A 17,172-nucleotide genomic window follows, 5' to 3' on the forward strand; every position below is an offset into this window, starting at 1 on the left:
TCATGCACTATAGACGGTACTACCTGCACAGCTGTCATACCGTCTGTTCAGCGTGGATGGCCAGAGGACAGAGAGGAGGAGGAGAGCATGGTCAGTCATCCTCTTGGTGAGGACTCAGAAGTCTTGCCTGTTAGTAGTCTGGCACGCATTGCTGAGTTTATGTTACGCTGCCTTTCCCATGACCCTCGCGTTCTCAAAATTTTGGGTGACAGTCATTACTGGTTGGTGACACTTCTAGACCCACGCTACAAGGAGAACTTTATATCTCTTATTCCTGAGGCGGACAGGTCTACAAAAATGGGGCTGTACCAGAAGGCCCTTGTTGCGGAACTATTAAAAAAATTACCATCTGAAAACGCTGGCGGCAGAGGGCACACTTCGTTGGACAACCAAGGAGTACAGGCGAGAGAGACACAACTCCAATCCAGCAGAGGCAGGGGAACACTGTCAAAGTTCTGGAAGAGTTTTCTCAGACCCTCCCATCGCACAGGCCCTGAGGCGTGGGGTACTCTCACAAGGAGTGCAAAGTTTTGGAAGATGCTGAGGGAGTACTTTGCTGACCATACCAGTGTTCTCCGTGATTCCTCTGTGCCTTATAATTATTGGGTATCCAAGCTGGATACGTGGAATGAACTGGCTCTCTATGCCTTTGGAGGTCCTGGCCTGCTCTGCCGCCAGCGTTTTATCAGAGCAGGTTTTTAGTGCCGCTGGTGGAATTATAACTGATAAGCGCATCCGCCTGTCAACTGAAAATGCTGACAGGCTGACTCTTATAAAAATGAACAAGGGCTGGATTGGGCCAGACTTCTCAACACCACCGAATGATAGCAGCGGAACATAGACTCAAATCCAATGTCTTTTCTTGGGAGGTGTATTCCCATGTACCTTTTCACACCCAGACATGGGTATACGGTTCCTGATTTTGGCTATTTGCTCTTTTCCTCCTCCATCTCCTCATCCTCCACCACCATATCACCAGGGTGACCGTGGTCCGTGATGCAACACCCACATCATTTTTTTAAAGGGTGTTTATGATGCCCGTAAATAAAAATTTTTAGACAGTATGTTCATGTATACCCCCCAGGGGTAAATGTTTGTCAGCCCATACACTTAGTGTATGGGCATTGCAAGTATAGGAGGCCCGCTCCTTTCTAATGGGAACATTTTTTTATGAGGCCCTCCTCCACGTCTCTTCCAAGGGGCATTGAAGTGCCTCCAAATTTTTGGCAGCCCTTGCATTCCCTGCATAGGCCAACACTATGGGAGACTCTCTCCTATCTAATGGGAATTTGTCATTACTGTGGCCCTGCTCTATGTGTCTTTAAATTCTTAGTGGGGTTTTTCCTAAAATTGGTTAGCCGTTGGACTCACTGCATACCCTATAACTGTATAGCAGACTCTCTCCTTTCTAATGGGAATTTGTCGTACTTGTTACTGTGGCCCTGCTCTGTGTGTCTTTAAATTCTTAGTGGGGTTTTTCCTAAAATTGGTGAGCCTTTGGACTCACTGCATACCCTATAACTGTATAGCAAACTCTCTCCTCTCTAATTGGAATTTGTCGTTACTGTAGCGCCGGCGTCCCTGCCCTCTTCTAGGCAGGGACGCTGTTCCCCTCACCCATCTGCTCTGAGCCCGGCGTCCTCCTCCCGCTCTGCTGGCAGCGCGCGCTCCTTCCCGGCCACTGTGCTTAGGGCGCACGCGCTCCCTCCCTCTTAAAGGGGCCGCGCGCGCCGTCCTAAGGAGTCCCCGGCCAATGGCCGGAGGACTTCACCATATTTAAGGCACCTCCTCCAAAATGGAGGTGCCCGAGCAATGTTGTTGCACTGTTCACTACTCTGCTTCAGCCCTCAGGTCCCGTTGCCAGTTACCTACCAGTTACCTGCCAGTTTGCTGTCTGATTCCTGCCTGATATTCCGCTTACCTGCCTGCTAGCCTGAGGTCCGACGGTCTGCCTTCCGACTCCTGTCAGTCTGTCTAAGGACCAGTTTGCCCGCTCACCTGGGAGCGCACATCTGCTACCTGCCTGCTAGCCTGAGGTCCGACGGTCTGCCTTCCAACTCCTGTCAGTCTGTCTATGGACCAGCTTGCCCGCTCACCTGGGAGCGCACATCTGCTACCTGCCTGCTAGCCTACCTGGAGGCTCCGCCGTCACGTGCTGTGACCACCCGCCTGTCCAGGGACACCTGCCCGCTCACCTGGGAGCGCTCATCTGCTGCCTGTCTGCTAGCCTACCTGGAGGCTCCGCCGTCACGTGCTGTGACCACCCGCCTGTCCAGAGACTCCTGCCCGCTCACCTGGGAGCGCTCATCTGCTGCCTGTCTGTTGGTCTACCTGGAGGCTCCGCCGTCACATGCTGTGACCACCCGCTTATCCAGAGACTCTCGCCTGCTCACCTGGAAGCTCACGTCTACCATCTGCCTGCTAGTCTACCTGGAGGCTCAGCCGTCACAGGTCGTACCAACCCTTTACCCAGAGACTGCCCCGGTCACTTGCCGTGACCTCCTGCCCGTTCACCCAGAGACTGCCCCGGTCACTTGCCGTGACCTCCTGCCCGTTCATCCAGAGACTGCCCCGGTCACTTGCCGTGACCTCCTGTCCGTTCACCCAGAGACTGTCCCGGTCACCTGCTGTGACTGCCTGCCCGTCTTCCCTGGTCGCCACCCGCTCCCTTACAAGGACCGCCCTCTTGTATAGTAGCTCAGAGGTTCCGCCTCCCAGACCCGTTACAGTTACTGTGGCCCTGCTCTATGTGTCTTTAAATTCTTAGTGGGGTTTTTCCCAAATTTTGGCAGTCCTTGCAGTCACAGCATGGGCATTACCACTATAAGAGACCCGCTTCTTTATAATGGGAACATTTTTTTTACTGAGACCCTCCTCTATGTCTCTTCAAAGGGGTATTGGGTTGCGTCCAACTTTTTGGCAGCCCTTGCAGTCACTGGATACGCAACAACAGTATAGGAGACCCACTTGTTAATAATGGGAACAACAAAGCATAGCCGGCTGATGGCTCTCTAACAATAGCGAGGGCCGACTGCCTTTTAAGAATAGTAAGAGCCATCTGATGGCTCTATAAAAATAGGCTTTATGACTTTCAGAGTCCCTCCATCATAAATAAAACAAGATGTGTCTGATGATGTGTCACACACCACATTGCCAGATAAGGTAGTAAAATGTTAAAATGACATTTCCTAGTGAATGCATTTGTCACGGTTGAAAGCAATGCAAAAGTGAAAAAATGCATCAAAAACGCTACGTGTGAAGATAGCCCAAGGTGTGGAGTAGTATTTTTGGTTTTGGTTATTTATTTTGCCTTATATACAAGTCATGACCCTGCAAAGGATGTTCCTTAATATATTTCCCATTTTGGTTTTGTTTTTGTATGTTTTATTGTGAGTCCGTAAAAGTGGCGTAATACTCTGACAACGTTGTTGACAGCAGTGACCGGGGAGTCAGAAATGCTTTCAGGGGTCTTCCCCATGCTGTTCCCATGTCATTTGAGCACTGTTCCCATCGATTTGGGCAATTTTTAGGCCCTCTGCAGACTGCTGGGGGTGCCGCCTGAAAAATGCTCGAGTTTCCCATAGACTTATATTAGGCTCGTTGCTCGGGTCGAGCACCTGAGTATTCCAATTTGCTCGAGCCGAGCAATGAATACCCGAGCAATTTAGTGCTCGCTCATCACTAGTTATCATTCATATTCTCTGAAACAAGGCCAAGAAAGCAAAAATTCTGCCAGGGTATGTAAACTTTTGAGCGCAACTGTATGTAATGTGATGTCTGCAGGGGTCGGTCTGGTGCATGGGTCGGTATACTCAGGTCTGCAGTGTCTCAGTCTTGCGCACTGTGTAATTTATGGTGGCAGTTTGAACATTCACACAGATTGGGAGCCGATGACCGCACACTGACAGCCTGACCCCAACCTGTGTGAAGGTGCATACTGCTATAATAAATCCCCCTGATCCTCAGCAGTGTAGCCATAGATAAAGTTCAGGATCCGGCCCTGGACGTGTGAAGAGTTGAGCACCTTCCGGCCCTGGACGTGTGAAGAGTTGAGCACCTTCCGGCCCTGGACGTGTGAAGAGTTGAGCAGCTTCCGGCCACCTCCGCCCTATACAAACTGCATAAATCTCGTGCCTCTATCACTTCACGGAGCCCTGACTTACCAGGATCCAGAGATGTCTGGCCTCCCATGCTGCTGCTGCTCACAAGCTTCTCTGCATTGGGAGGGGGAAGGTCAGAGTGAGGTGAGTGGTGTCTGCTGTGCAGTGATGCAGCCGGGGACACCTGTACATATTTAAAGGCACAGTGCCGGCTGCAGTCTCTGAAGCAGCAGATGGCCGGGCAGCCATTCACAACTGCTTGGGGACCGGCCTGGGGGGCATGTGTCACTCTGCCCCCCGACCCAGTCTGCCTCTGAGTGTCAGCCAATCACAGGTTGCACACAGTGCACATAAAGCGGAGTCTGTGATTTGCTGACTGGAGCGAGGCACAAGTGTCACTGAAGCACTGTATAAGGGGCCCCTCTCCAGTCTCCTCCTTTATAGTTGCTGTGGCTAATGTCTTCACCGAGCACAATTATCTCCCCACTGGCCATTCACTTACTTAGCAGATGACCATGACAGGAGTCCAAAAGGTCACCCCCTCCCCCGATCTGCAGCACGAAGGCTGACACCCAGGGAGTGCAGAGCAGCCCCAGCTCCACCGACATCCATGCAGGAGGAGCAGAGGGACATACACGGTGTACTGCTCAGTGTGATCGCTCTCTCCCTGCAGCACCGCGTGTCTCCTGCACAGCTCCTGTCAGTGGTGGTTCCATCAATAACACTGAGAGGCAGGGGCCCCTGACGCTGTAATTTGCAGAGTGAAGCATAGAGGGCCCCCTCTGTCTGCAAATGACAGCGGAACGGGCCCTGCCTCTCCTCATAGTGTTCCTGCTGCCACTGTCTCTATGATGGTCCAAGCATCGTCGGTAGTTCTTTGGACCCCCCTCCTTCAGGGCCCCGATGCAGCTGCACCAGCGGTATGTCCGCCCCTGAATCAGACACAGTCAGGAGGCATGTCAGGTACTGCTCTCAGGCGATCATGAGCATTACTGCAGAGTCTCAATTGTGATGTATCACTGGCACCCACTGAAGATCGTGCCAACTCACTAGCAGATCATCGTGCCGTAGATGTACTGCAGTTTGTGGGAATGCACTGCCCAAGGCGCCGTACATGTATGGCAGATGTCCTGAAGGGGTTAATTTTGACTAATCAATTCCTAATCTGTTGGGGCTCATTCTGTGTATAGGAGGCTGTGTGTGGGCTCATACTGTATTTAGGGGGCTATGTGAGGGCTCATATTGTATATAGAGAGGCTATGTGGAGGCTCACACTGTATATAGAGAGGCTATGTGGAGTCTCATACTGCATATAGAGGGTTATGTGGGGGCTCATTGTATATAGGAGGTTATGTGGGGATTTATACTCTATATGGGGGCTGAGTGGTCTCATTCGGTATATAGGGGATGTCAGCATATTTCATTCTGTTCAGTTTTAAGTGATACACTTACTATTAATATAAATAATACTGATAATTAATATGTTAATATTAAAATTGAGCAGAATTAATTTCAGCCTGTTGATTCGGCCTGCACAACAGTCACAGTTTCGCATCTGGCCCATCAGGAATATTAATTGCCCACCCCTGATCTAAATGATTTATAACTTGAGTCACTGATCTTTAATTCTTCAATAATTGTCACAGTTGTTAATAGTAATCTGCAACTAATGAGTTAAATGTTCTATGGTGAGAAAAAGACACATGAGAAATAAATACACAATGTTTCCAATAATATGATTGAGTATATCTTTAAGGTATGTTCACAATTGGAGGTTTTTTTCAGCCTTTCTTTCTTCTGCGAATAAAAATGCTGCATTTTATAGTATCAGATTAGAGAATGAGACTTAACTCTCAGTCACACGTTGCATTTTTTTTCCTGCGTTTTTTTTAATTTGCAGCTTGTCAGTTCTTTTAGGGGTTTTGCAAAGTTTTTCACCCATTCAAATGAATGAAGAAAAAAACTAAAAATGCTGCAAAATCACATTTTTCCTGCTACCACTCTGATTTTTTGGGTAGAAACAAATGCTGTAAAAATGCAACGTGTGAACATACCCTTATCTCGTTTGTGTTCTAGTTGGAAATAACATAGAACGACCATAATAACATGAAGACATAATTAATTCTATAGTGTTTCCACCCGTTTAAGATTCTATCACTAGATTCCATTATGACATCACTGGTGATGGTTGGCTATTATGACATCACAGCTCACAGTCACTACTTATACAATGTACACAGGGTCACGGGTGCCTTTCTTGGCTTCATAGTGACTGATAGCTCTTGCAGTTTTTCGCTATGGCTGAATTTCTTCTGGATAATCTTCAGGTAGAAGCACTATTGGGGATTCTTATCAACAATCGCCCTGACACTGCGCTCCTACCATCAGATGGCGTCCTCAGCTTCACTCACCGGCTGGTGATGGAGCTAGTAAATGACTGCCTGACCAAATACTACCAAGGTCATCTAACGTCAGTGTATCTGACGGATTTACATCAGAACATCAGGACATTACTACAGCAGGTAAGTGGCGGACGCTCTGCACAAATCTTCTCCATATTAGATAATAATAGAGGGACAGACGTTTCTTCTTTCCTCCAATATAAAATGGAGCATTGGGGAAATGTGAGGGAGATGATTATGTGTTATTCTTTGCTTTCATATGTATATGGGATGTTTGCATGTTGGAGCTCATACTGTATATATAGAGAGGCTGTGTGGGGATCATACTATGTATAGGAGGCTGAGTTTGGGGACTCATACTGTATTTAGGGGGCTATGTGAGGTCTCATATTTAATATGTCAGCATATTTAATTCTACTCAATATTACGTTATACAATTAATATTAATATCAAATAATAATAATTAATATATTAATACTGAGCAGAATTAATTTCAGCCTGTTGATTCGGCCTCCACAACAGTCACAGTTTCTCATGTGGCCCCTGGGGAAAATTAATTGCCCACCCCTGATCTAAGTGATTTAGGACTTGGGTCACTTATCATTAATTCTTCAATAATTGTCACAGTTGTTAACAGTAATCTGCAACCAATGAGTTAAATGTTCTATGGTGAGAAAAAGATACATGAGAAATATACACAATGTTTCCAATAATATGACTGAGTATATATTTAAAGGTATGTTCACAATTGGAGGGTTTTTTCAGCATTTTCTTTTTCCTTCTGCGAAAAAAAAAAAAGCTGCATTTTAAGAGTACCAAATTAGAGAAAGAGATTTGTAAACTCTCAATCACACGTTGCATTTTTTTCCTGCGTCTTTTTAAATCTGCAGCTTGTCAATCCTTTCAAGGGTTTGGCAGCATTGCTCAACCATTTAAATGAATGAAGCAGCATCGGCAAAAGCAGACAAGATTTTAGGGTGTATAAAAAGAGAGATAAAATCCCACAATCTCAATGTATTGTTACCCCTTTATAAATCACTGATGAGGCCACATCTGGAATATGGGATCCAGTTTTGGGCTCCACATTTTAAAAAGGATATTTAGAAGTTAGAGTCAGTTCAAAGGCGGCAACTAGAATATTACAAGGGCTGAAGGCCTCTCATATGATGAGAGGATGGAAAAGTTGGGCTTGCTTAGCTTAGAAAATAGATGCCTCAGAGGAGATCTCATTTATATGTATAAATATATGTGGGGTCAGTACAGAGGACTAGCACAATACTTATTCCTTCCAAAGACCATACTAAGGACCAGGGGGCACTGATTACGGGTGGAAGAAAGGAGATAAATAGGAAAGGATTTTTTACAGTCAGAGCAGTCAGGCTGTGGAATGCCGACCACAAGAGGTAGTGATGGCCGACACTATAACAGCTTTTATACAAGGGCTGGATGATTTCCTCAGTACACATAACATTGTGGGTTATAGTTAAGTTAGAGACAAAGTGTATAATTGGTGGAGAAAGGTTAAACTTGATGGACCTAGGTCGTTTTTCATCCTATGTAACTATGTAAAAAATAAATAAATGAAAAGTGCTGCAAAAACACGAGTATTGTAGGCAGTGTTTTTTCTGCTACCACTCTGGTTTTTGGAGTAGAAAAAAATGCTACAAAAATACATGTGAACATACCCTTATCCTGGTTGTGTTCTAGTTGGAAATAAAATAGAACAGCCATAATAACATAATTAATTCTATGGTGTTTCCACTTTCAGTATTGCTCGGCAGCATCTATTTGTGTAGAGCCGCAGTTAAGATTCTATCACTAGATTCCATTCTATTATGACATCACTGGTGATGGTCGGCTATGATGACATCACAGCTCACAGTCACTACTTATACAATGTACACAGGGTCACGGGTGCCTTTCTTGGCTTCATAGTGACTGATAGCTCTTGCAGTTTATCGCTATGGCTGAATTTCTTCTGGATAACCTTCAGGTAGAAGCTCTATTGGGGATTCTTATCAACAATCGCCCTGACACTGCGCTTCTACCACCCGATGGCGTCCTCAGCTTCACTCACCGGCTGGTGATGGAGCTAGTAAATGACTGCCTGACCAAATACTACCAAGGTCATCTAACGTCAGAGTATTTGATGGATTTACCTCAGAACATCAGTAAATTACTGCAGCAGGTAAATAGCGGATGCTCGGCACAAATTTCCTCCATAATAATAGAAAATAATAGAGAGAAGTTTCTTCTTTCCTCCAATATAAAGCGTGATGAATCCCCAGATATGGAACCATTGTATCTGCAGACAGAGGAGCAAGTGTCACATACAATGGCCTCCTCCATTGTGCCTTTTCTCACCTCAGGATTTTCCTTTTAATTTCTTTTCTTTTTTATAGGCTGAAAAAAGATTTCAAAATGGCGATTTGACTTTTATTAAAGAACTCGCCCAAAAAGTCCTGTCTGTCCTGGAACGTTCGGCCCGCTCATCAGAACACCTGGTAAGGAGCCGTCATCTTCCCTATCACACGTCCTTGTTCTCTGATCTTCTCCAGATCACCAGTCAGATATCAGATCTGGTGGTAGATGTTACAGGCCTCCTGTCAGCTCTGGGCAGGCACAGCAGATGTATGGCCGCTAGTCTCTGCTGCTCCCTCGCCTGTGAGGACAGTCTGTATTCTGCTGATGTAGTCACAGCTCAGTGGTGGGAAGTCTGTGTTTCCGCCTCTGTCTATCTCTATTATCAGAGTCTTCCTGATTGTAAATGCTGCAGCTGAGATAATAGGCGATATTACAGAAATGCTGTGCATACAAGTCTCTTATACAGTATATTAATCTGGACTTGTGGAGAGGGGCTGCAGTGTAAAGCATTTCCACCCAATACTGTAGGGAATGACGTACAAGATGTACCTGTGATATAAAGAACAAAGGTAACATAGCTCTGGGATATCACAGTGCAGAAAAGTCGAAGCTTACACTGAATGTTTGATTTTTCAATCTTAATTTATCTTAATCCCCCTAAATGACAGAACTTTCTGAGAAAAGTTACCAAGATGGAGCATTACTTGTGTAGTTACAATTGCTGCATCTGTAAATGCAGGTTTAGTGCTTCCTGATTTATGTATTTGGTGATTTAGTGAAATCTTCCACATATTAAATATATATATTATATCTATTAGGAAACAGCAGAAGGCGAGACCGAAGATGGACAAAATCTACACCCGGAAATAATCTCTGACCCTAATATGGGTCAGCGGGAACTGACCAGCGATCTGATCACAGGTAAGCCGATCATCCGCCCTTCTATAAGAAATATCCAGATATTATAGAGAACAGGGATAGTGGTAGATTTACTCTCTGCTCTGTGTAAAGGGAACCTGTCAGCACATGTGACATATGATGTAGTGGGGTGACTGTACGGGCCATTTACCTCTAATATAGAGGAGCCCTTTATGGCAGAAATCCAATGTCTCAGTCAGGAGAAATCTCACGTAGAAGCCATATACAAATCTAGATGGAAGTGCACTGGGGGCGTGGAAGAAAAGTCTGAGTGCGGTGACACGCCCCCAGTGCACTTCCAGGCTAATTTACATATGGCTGCTCTGCTTGAGCTCTCTCTTCCCATCACTCACATGTACAGCGAGGGTGATGAGTTCCTCATTCATGTGATGATTGGGGATTCCTCCATCATTTATATCACATGTATCTGTCTATGGAGGCGCCGTACGTTCTCATATTTAGAATCCCCATATAATTAGTAATAATCCCATTTACAGATGTCCAGCCATTTCTCCATTATATTGTTGTATTATATATTGTAGGATTGATACTGTATAATACATTTTATTTCTTTATCGTTTTATTACTATTTTAGATACATCTGTGCTGGCAGATCCTGACAGTGGAATCTGTGAGATCCCGGAGATCCAAGAACCTGCCGCTGTAAGTATCATAGAGGGAGAAGTCTGTATATCACCGGATCATGGGGTGGGAATGACACATCCAGTATTATCCCCCATATATCCATGGGACATCTCTATTCCATATGTAGATGACACTAATGTATTAGATAATAGCATTTATACTAAAGGGAATCTGTCACCAGGTGTTCCTACCTTATCTGAGGGCAGCATGATGTAGGGGCAGGGACCCTGATTCCAGCGATGTCACTTACTTTACTGGATGCAGCAGTTATGATAAAATCACACTTTTCTCAGGTGCAGATCTAGCAGTGCTCTGAATGCTGAGCCCTGTGTAACCCTGCCCACACCACTGATTGGCCGCTTTCTGTACAGTACACTGTGAATAGGCAGAAATCTGCTAATCTGTGGTGGGGGCGAGGTACACAGAGCAATAGGACTACATGGCACCAGACACTTAGCCCTGTAGTGATCCCTTGCTGATTAAACACTGATTTTAATAAAACAATGACACAGCCTAGTACTGTAAGTGGCACGTCGCTGGAATCATGCAGTTCTTAGATTACATATAATTACCTGCAGACAGATAAGTTCTCCTCTGTGATCTCCCTATTATTCAGCACTGTACAATGATTCCGGTGTATGGAGGATCTCCCCTTAAATTACATCCATGTCTGCGGAGCGTCCTGCTGGTATCATCCCCTACATTCAATCAGTGTAAATCAGCTGGGACATAATATAGGAGGAAGAAGTTTTTATATTTGCAGCTTTTTTTCTTGCAGCTATTTTATCTGAATATCATTTTTTATCTTTTTATAGGGCGTGATCGAATCATTGATCCCGGCGAGAAAGCCGCGTATGAGCGACTTTGAGACATCAAAACTGATCGGCAGTGGAGCTTTTGGGTGAGATTTCTGTTGGCATAATCTATATTTCTCAGGGTTCCCTATGACAATACTTCTCTGACATTCAGTGTTATCATAGGGAAATTATCTGAGTCCACATCACTGTTCATATCTAATTCTCACTATTCTGGTCAGTTATATACAGCTGAGAAAACATAACTGTAACAAATTAGACTGTAAGGGCCTGTGCACACATAGCAGATTTGTCGCATTTTTGTTGTGTTTTTTCTGAGCAGATTTGTCACAAAACCTGAGGGATTTCCTGATGCCGGCAAAGTGAATGAGATTCCTGAAGTCTCATGCACACGATGCTTATTTTTCCTTGCAGATTTGCAGCATTTAAATCTGCAGCATTTCACTTCTTGCAGCATTTTTCTGCAGATTTCACACATAATAATGATCGGGGAAAAATCTGCAACAAAAACGCAGGTAAAAAACGTATAAAAATGCACTTATTTTGCTCAGCATTTTTCCTGGGAAGAGATGCAGATATGATGTAGAAATTTCTGCTGCAAATACTTAATATGGGCACACAACCTAAGGCTATATTCACATAGTGCATTTTTGCTACTTATTTTTCTGCAGGCAAAACCTTGGCAGAAAAGAAGCATTGCCAAATATGCAGCTTTTGCATTGTTTTTTTTGCTGCCTTTTTGCTGCATTTGTCAGGATTCCAAAATTCAGCTTTGCTTCCTCCACAGAAGCATGAACACAGGTCACAAATGCAAGATATTTGTTCATGAAATAATACAGATTACAAATGTAACAGCGGGGGGAGGTGCATTGGTTGGGAATAGTTTACCTAACACATTGGAGTTTGTAGGACACTGATTATTTTCACACTTTGGTCAGCCCTTGAATTGTTCAGGTATTGTTCATTTCCCACTTGGTCAGCCAATGTTTACTTTGCCTGCATTTCTAATTTAATTAAACTGTACTAATCCTAAATGTCATCTCAGGTGACGATACCAAGACATTATGGTTTAAACTTGGGAAAATCACAAAAATAAATGGGTTTCACATACTGCTGTGCCTGCTTTTTTCACTAAAAACGCAGCAAAACCTGATTCCTGCATTTTTTGCTGCGTTTTTGCTGCGTCTTGCACTTACTTATTGCTTTCTATTGGTGAAAACACGTTGAAAAAAGTGACATGCTGCAGTTTGCAAAAACACAGCATTTTTCCAAATCAGGAAAAGAAACCAATGTGTGTGCATGAGATTTCTGAAATCTCATAGCTTTTGCTGGTACAGCTTAAAATTAGTATAAAAAAAGCAGCAAAAGTGCAATGTGTGAACATAGTCTTAAGAAAAGGGATTCAAATAATATAATACATTCACCTGTCCTAGACCCTCATCTGTAACTATGCTGCCATCTCCACCAGTACTTCCCTGTCCTTCTCAGCGAACTTTGCTTTTTTTCGGGGCTCCATTATGGAGCTGATAAGAGTAATTGGCTACACACGGTCACGTGAGGATTGACAGGATATTGACATCAATGACATCTGCACCCACACACTCCACCATGACCATGTGAGCCCAATCACTGGCATCAGCACCAGAAGGGAGCGCCAGAACAAACAAAGACTGGAACAGAGGATAGACAACTGCAGTGATGGACAGGTGAGAGCCTAGGACAGGTGGGTAGAATGTGTTTTATTATTTTTTAACTACTTCCTTCCCCTCCATTTCTTATGCCTTGGGGTATGGGAGGAGCATAATAAAATTCTTCTTACAGCAATTGGAGGATTTTAAGTTTGGACTAATTTTTACTAGGACAGAATCGTATCTACTGGTTAAATATAGAAAATCTGCCCAAGAGGAATTTCGGTAGATTCTCTCATCTCTAATGTGACATGGGTGAGAGATCCGACAGACACGGCATTGTGCAGACCCCCTTTAGTTGATCTATGTAGTGCTATTTTATGCATTTCTAGAAATGGATTTCCAGTGATGGCCGGAATTCAAGAATTAGTACAGAAGATCATATAATGACTTCTATAGATTGGCTGTTAATAAGGATTCATTATAAACCATAAATTCTCCATCTCTCCAGGGCCGTCTATTTAGTGCACCATAAAGACTCCCGCCAGAACTTTGCAATGAAGACAATGGCCAAGTGTAACCTGGATACGCCAAAAAAAGTGGAATTGGCCTTTCTGGAAAGGGACATCTTAACATACGCTGATTGTCCCTTTGTGGTATCCATGGTCTGCTCCTTTCCAATTAAATCTCACCTGTGTATGATCATGGAGCATGTAGGAGGTAGGACATGTACATTATATTATATTCAACCCATGTCTGCTTACATTTTATCACCACTCATATAATTAGGATTTTCAAAGAGGTTACTTACATGACCACAGTGCATTTACCAAAGGTTATATATTACCAAGATGACGGGAAATTTATTGATCTGTGTGCTGTGGGGTCCAGGAGTCGGTGGGGCCCGGCCCCACTTGGCACTTGGCTCCATCCCTCCTCCTATCATCACAATTTCAGGCTGAACAGAATGGTGGATCAGGGAGCCAAAAGCTCCCTGATCCACCATTCAGCCTGTGAGTCTGAGACTCCATGCATTGCAAGTGCAAAGTTGTCACAGCATCACGCCTGTAGTGCGGAGTCTCAGTACTCACACTGCACAGACCAGAGCAGCGTGCTGGGGTAACGGGGCGAGGTGAGTAGTGCTTTATTTAGACCACATCCACATGTTCAGTATTTGGTCAGTATTTTACATCAGTATTTGTAAGCTAAAACCAGGAGTGGAACAATTATAGAAAAAGTATAATAGAAACACATACACCACTTCTGCTTTTTTGACCCACTCCTAGTTTTGGCTTACAATTACTGGTGTGCAATACTGACCAAATACTAATAGTGTGATCGTAGCCTTAATGTCAGAATTTGTAGGGGTCTGAATACTGAATAGGTGGCTGGAGAGAGGCAATCATACTGATTGGGACACTGGTGGGGGCCTTCATAATGATTTCTGGGCTGGTGGGGGCCATGATACTGATTAGGGAGCTGATGGGGACCATGATACTGATTGGAGGGATGGTGAGGGCCATAATACTGAGTGATGATGCTGGTGGGGACCATAATACTGAGAGTTGGGGCTGGTGGGGGCCAAAATATTAAGATATGAGGGACTTAATACTGAGAGTTGGGGCTAATGGAGACCATAATACTGAGTGTGAGGGGCTGGTGGGCTATAATACTGAATTGGGGGCTGTGGGGGCCAGAATTCTGTGTGAGAGGCTATGGAAGACTAGGAATACCCCTATACTGAGTGGGGTCCACATCTTGAGTGGTGTGCTGTGGGGCTCCTTCATCTGTGTGAGGGTCCCCATTCTCTGTTGGGCTCTAAATTCTGTGTGATGTGCTGTGAGGGCCATCATACTGAGTGGGACATGTGGTGGTCATTATATGGTGTGAGATGCTGTGATGGCCATCATATTCGGTGGTGTGACTGTGGGTGCCATCATACTGGGTAGGGGGCTGTGACTGGCCTCAAACTGAGTGGGGGCATCATACTGACACTGTATATGTGGGGTGAACCTTTTGGGAGGGGGATTCACTGTGGGTATACCATACTCCGTGTGTGTGGGAGAGGGGGGGGCATTTTTGGGAGCATCATACTTTAAAATGGCCATAAAAGGTATATTGCTGGTGAGAACACCAAGAGGCTTCAATAGATACATTATATATTTCTTTTTCTTTGAGGGGGGCCTAATTAGAACTTTTTCTACGGGGCCCTGTGATTTTTATGTACGCCACTGTCTATGTGATCTCCCCTGTATGTCCACACTGAGCATGTCAGTATCTCCGGCTGTTGATGAGATGTGACATCACTTTATGTTATTACTTATATGGAGGACATTTCACCATTGCTTTAGACTAATATCATGTGCACTATACATTAAATCTGTATATATTCTCTCCTGCCCAATATTTCTGCTCAATTCTCATTATGTATCATGCATGGTGATCTGCTTTATAAACCCCTCACCGGTCACATTTCCTTTTTATTCTATAGGTGGAGACTGTGAGATCCTTCTCAGGGGGGGTCCGTTACCTGTCTCTTTGGCCCGCTTGTACTTTGCAGAAGCTGTTCTTGCTGTGGAATACTTGCACAGCTATGGTGTTGTGCACAGAGACCTGAAGCCAGAGAAGTAAGTGCCCTGTGTAGTATAATAAGGGGAAACGGGAAGTTATAATTTATTATCACATGGTCTGTAAGGCTAAAACCATCTTTTCTTTCACAGCCTTCTGATAACATCTGCTGGACACATTAAAGTTGCCGATTTTGGGCTTTCAAAAGTTGGTGTCATGATACCAAAAACCAACGTGTACAAGCAACTAACAGAAGACATCACCAGAGAGTTCCTGGACTATGAGGTCAGCGTCACTTACAGAAACCCAGCTTGTTCTTTTCAAATCTCATCACATTACTGTGTCTTTTCTACGTTCTTCATTTCCAGAGAATTTTTCCACTGATATTTTATCTTCTGTTATTGTGTTTTTATGGCCAGAACTTGTCATAATAATGGTATCATCAATCTCATCTCTTTCTTCTGTTGGTTTCCAGGTCTGTGGCACCCCAGAATACATAGCCCCAGAGGTCCTCCTACAAAAAGGCTGCGGAAGACCTGTTGACTGGTGGTCAATGGGCATCATCCTGTATGAATTTCTTGTGGGATATGCACCATTTTATGGGGATTCCGTAATGGAGCTTTATAGACATATCGTCTCTGGTAGGTAGAATAATCCAATCGTTGCTTTGATTGATTACATTGGTTTAGTTATTTCCTTTGCTTTATCTTACAGTCCAATAGCAAGGTTTATTTTCTTTAATTTTCTATATAATAGGAGACATAGATTGGGATTGTAATCCCGTTCCACCCTTTCCTGCTCAGATCCTCATCACTGAACTGCTTGAGACAGGTAAGAATTTACATATTACACTTATCGCTCTTGTCCATGAGAATCAGCACTTATCTATCAGCTCATCCCTTTCTAGTTCTACATAATATGACTTTCAGTCTTTTTCTTTCATCAACGTTGGCTCAGTTATGTCATTAGTTCAGATTAAAGGGGTACTCTGGGGGTACTCTGGGAATATAAAAAATTGTTTTACTGTCCCTGCACTCATAAACTATAAAGATGAGATGGCTGTTACTCACAGTGAGGAGCTGCACACTGCTATGTGACGCATTGTTCCAGACTAGAGGGGGTGAGCAGTGAGGAGCAGCTCCTGTCACACTGAATTACAAATGTTCTAAAGATAATAGAAGTGCACTGGGCATCTCATCTTTATACTTTATGATGGCAGGGAGAGTACAACACATTATTTATCTCCCCGGAGTACCCCTTTAATTTAAACTGTTCAGATATGGAACAGTCACTGACAATATCCGCAACATTTTTGTTTTATCTTTTCCAGCAGGAGCATTTGATATCAAGGGTCATCCGTTCCTGTTTGACTTAGACTTTGACAATCTTCTAAGTCAGAAGCCGGAGTACGTTCCTCAGCTAGTGTCGGACGTTATCAGTGAGTAGAAGAAAACGTCATCTAGACTAAGCGGCTGTTTGTCTCATCTTCCATAATATGAGACAATCGGTTCCCATTACTATTAATGATAAATGATGACTGTTATAATGATATCCTATAATAATACTTCATTACCTATGTCTTGTAGATCACTCTGATATAAATGAACATATGGTCTCAGAGGATGAGGACAATGAGAGCCTTAACTAGTGTTGAGCCACCCCCGTAGTGTTCGAGTTCGGTTCGGTTCGTCGAACACCCGTGTGTTCGCCGAACTGTTCGTCGAACACCTTC

General features: G+C 44.2%; 1 protein-coding gene across 1 annotated transcript; it reads left to right on the forward strand.

The window, feature by feature from the left end:
* The first annotated feature begins 4,024 nt into the window (after nt 1-4,024).
* LOC141164111 (microtubule-associated serine/threonine-protein kinase 1-like) lies at nt 4,025-13,687 on the forward strand. The gene is made up of 8 exons (XM_073649284.1): nt 4,025-4,244; nt 6,428-6,622; nt 8,905-9,006; nt 9,685-9,787; nt 10,380-10,447; nt 11,245-11,330; nt 13,384-13,592; nt 13,662-13,687. Exons 1-8 carry the CDS (start codon nt 4,176-4,178, stop codon nt 13,685-13,687), a joined length of 858 nt encoding a protein of 285 aa, XP_073505385.1. The 5' UTR covers nt 4,025-4,175.
* Nucleotides 13,688-17,172: the final 3,485 nt, after the last annotated feature.

The sequence above is a fragment of the Phyllobates terribilis genome, unplaced genomic scaffold (assembly GCF_046119375.1).
Source record: "Phyllobates terribilis strain yellow unplaced genomic scaffold, ASM4611937v1 Scaffold_1__5_contigs__length_1240528914, whole genome shotgun sequence".
NCBI classification, from domain to species: domain Eukaryota; kingdom Metazoa; phylum Chordata; class Amphibia; order Anura; family Dendrobatidae; genus Phyllobates; species Phyllobates terribilis.

Coding starts and splice junctions, on each gene's coding strand:
- LOC141164111 (XM_073649284.1), top strand. CDS start 4,176: ATGTCTGGCCTCCCATGCTGCTGCTGCTCACAAGCTTCTCTGCATTGG. Junction 4,245..6,427: donor AGGGGGAAGGTCAGAGTGAG/GTGAGTGGTGTC, acceptor GATAATCTTCAG/GTAGAAGCACTATTGGGGAT. Junction 9,788..10,379: donor GACCAGCGATCTGATCACAG/GTAAGCCGATCA, acceptor TTACTATTTTAG/ATACATCTGTGCTGGCAGAT.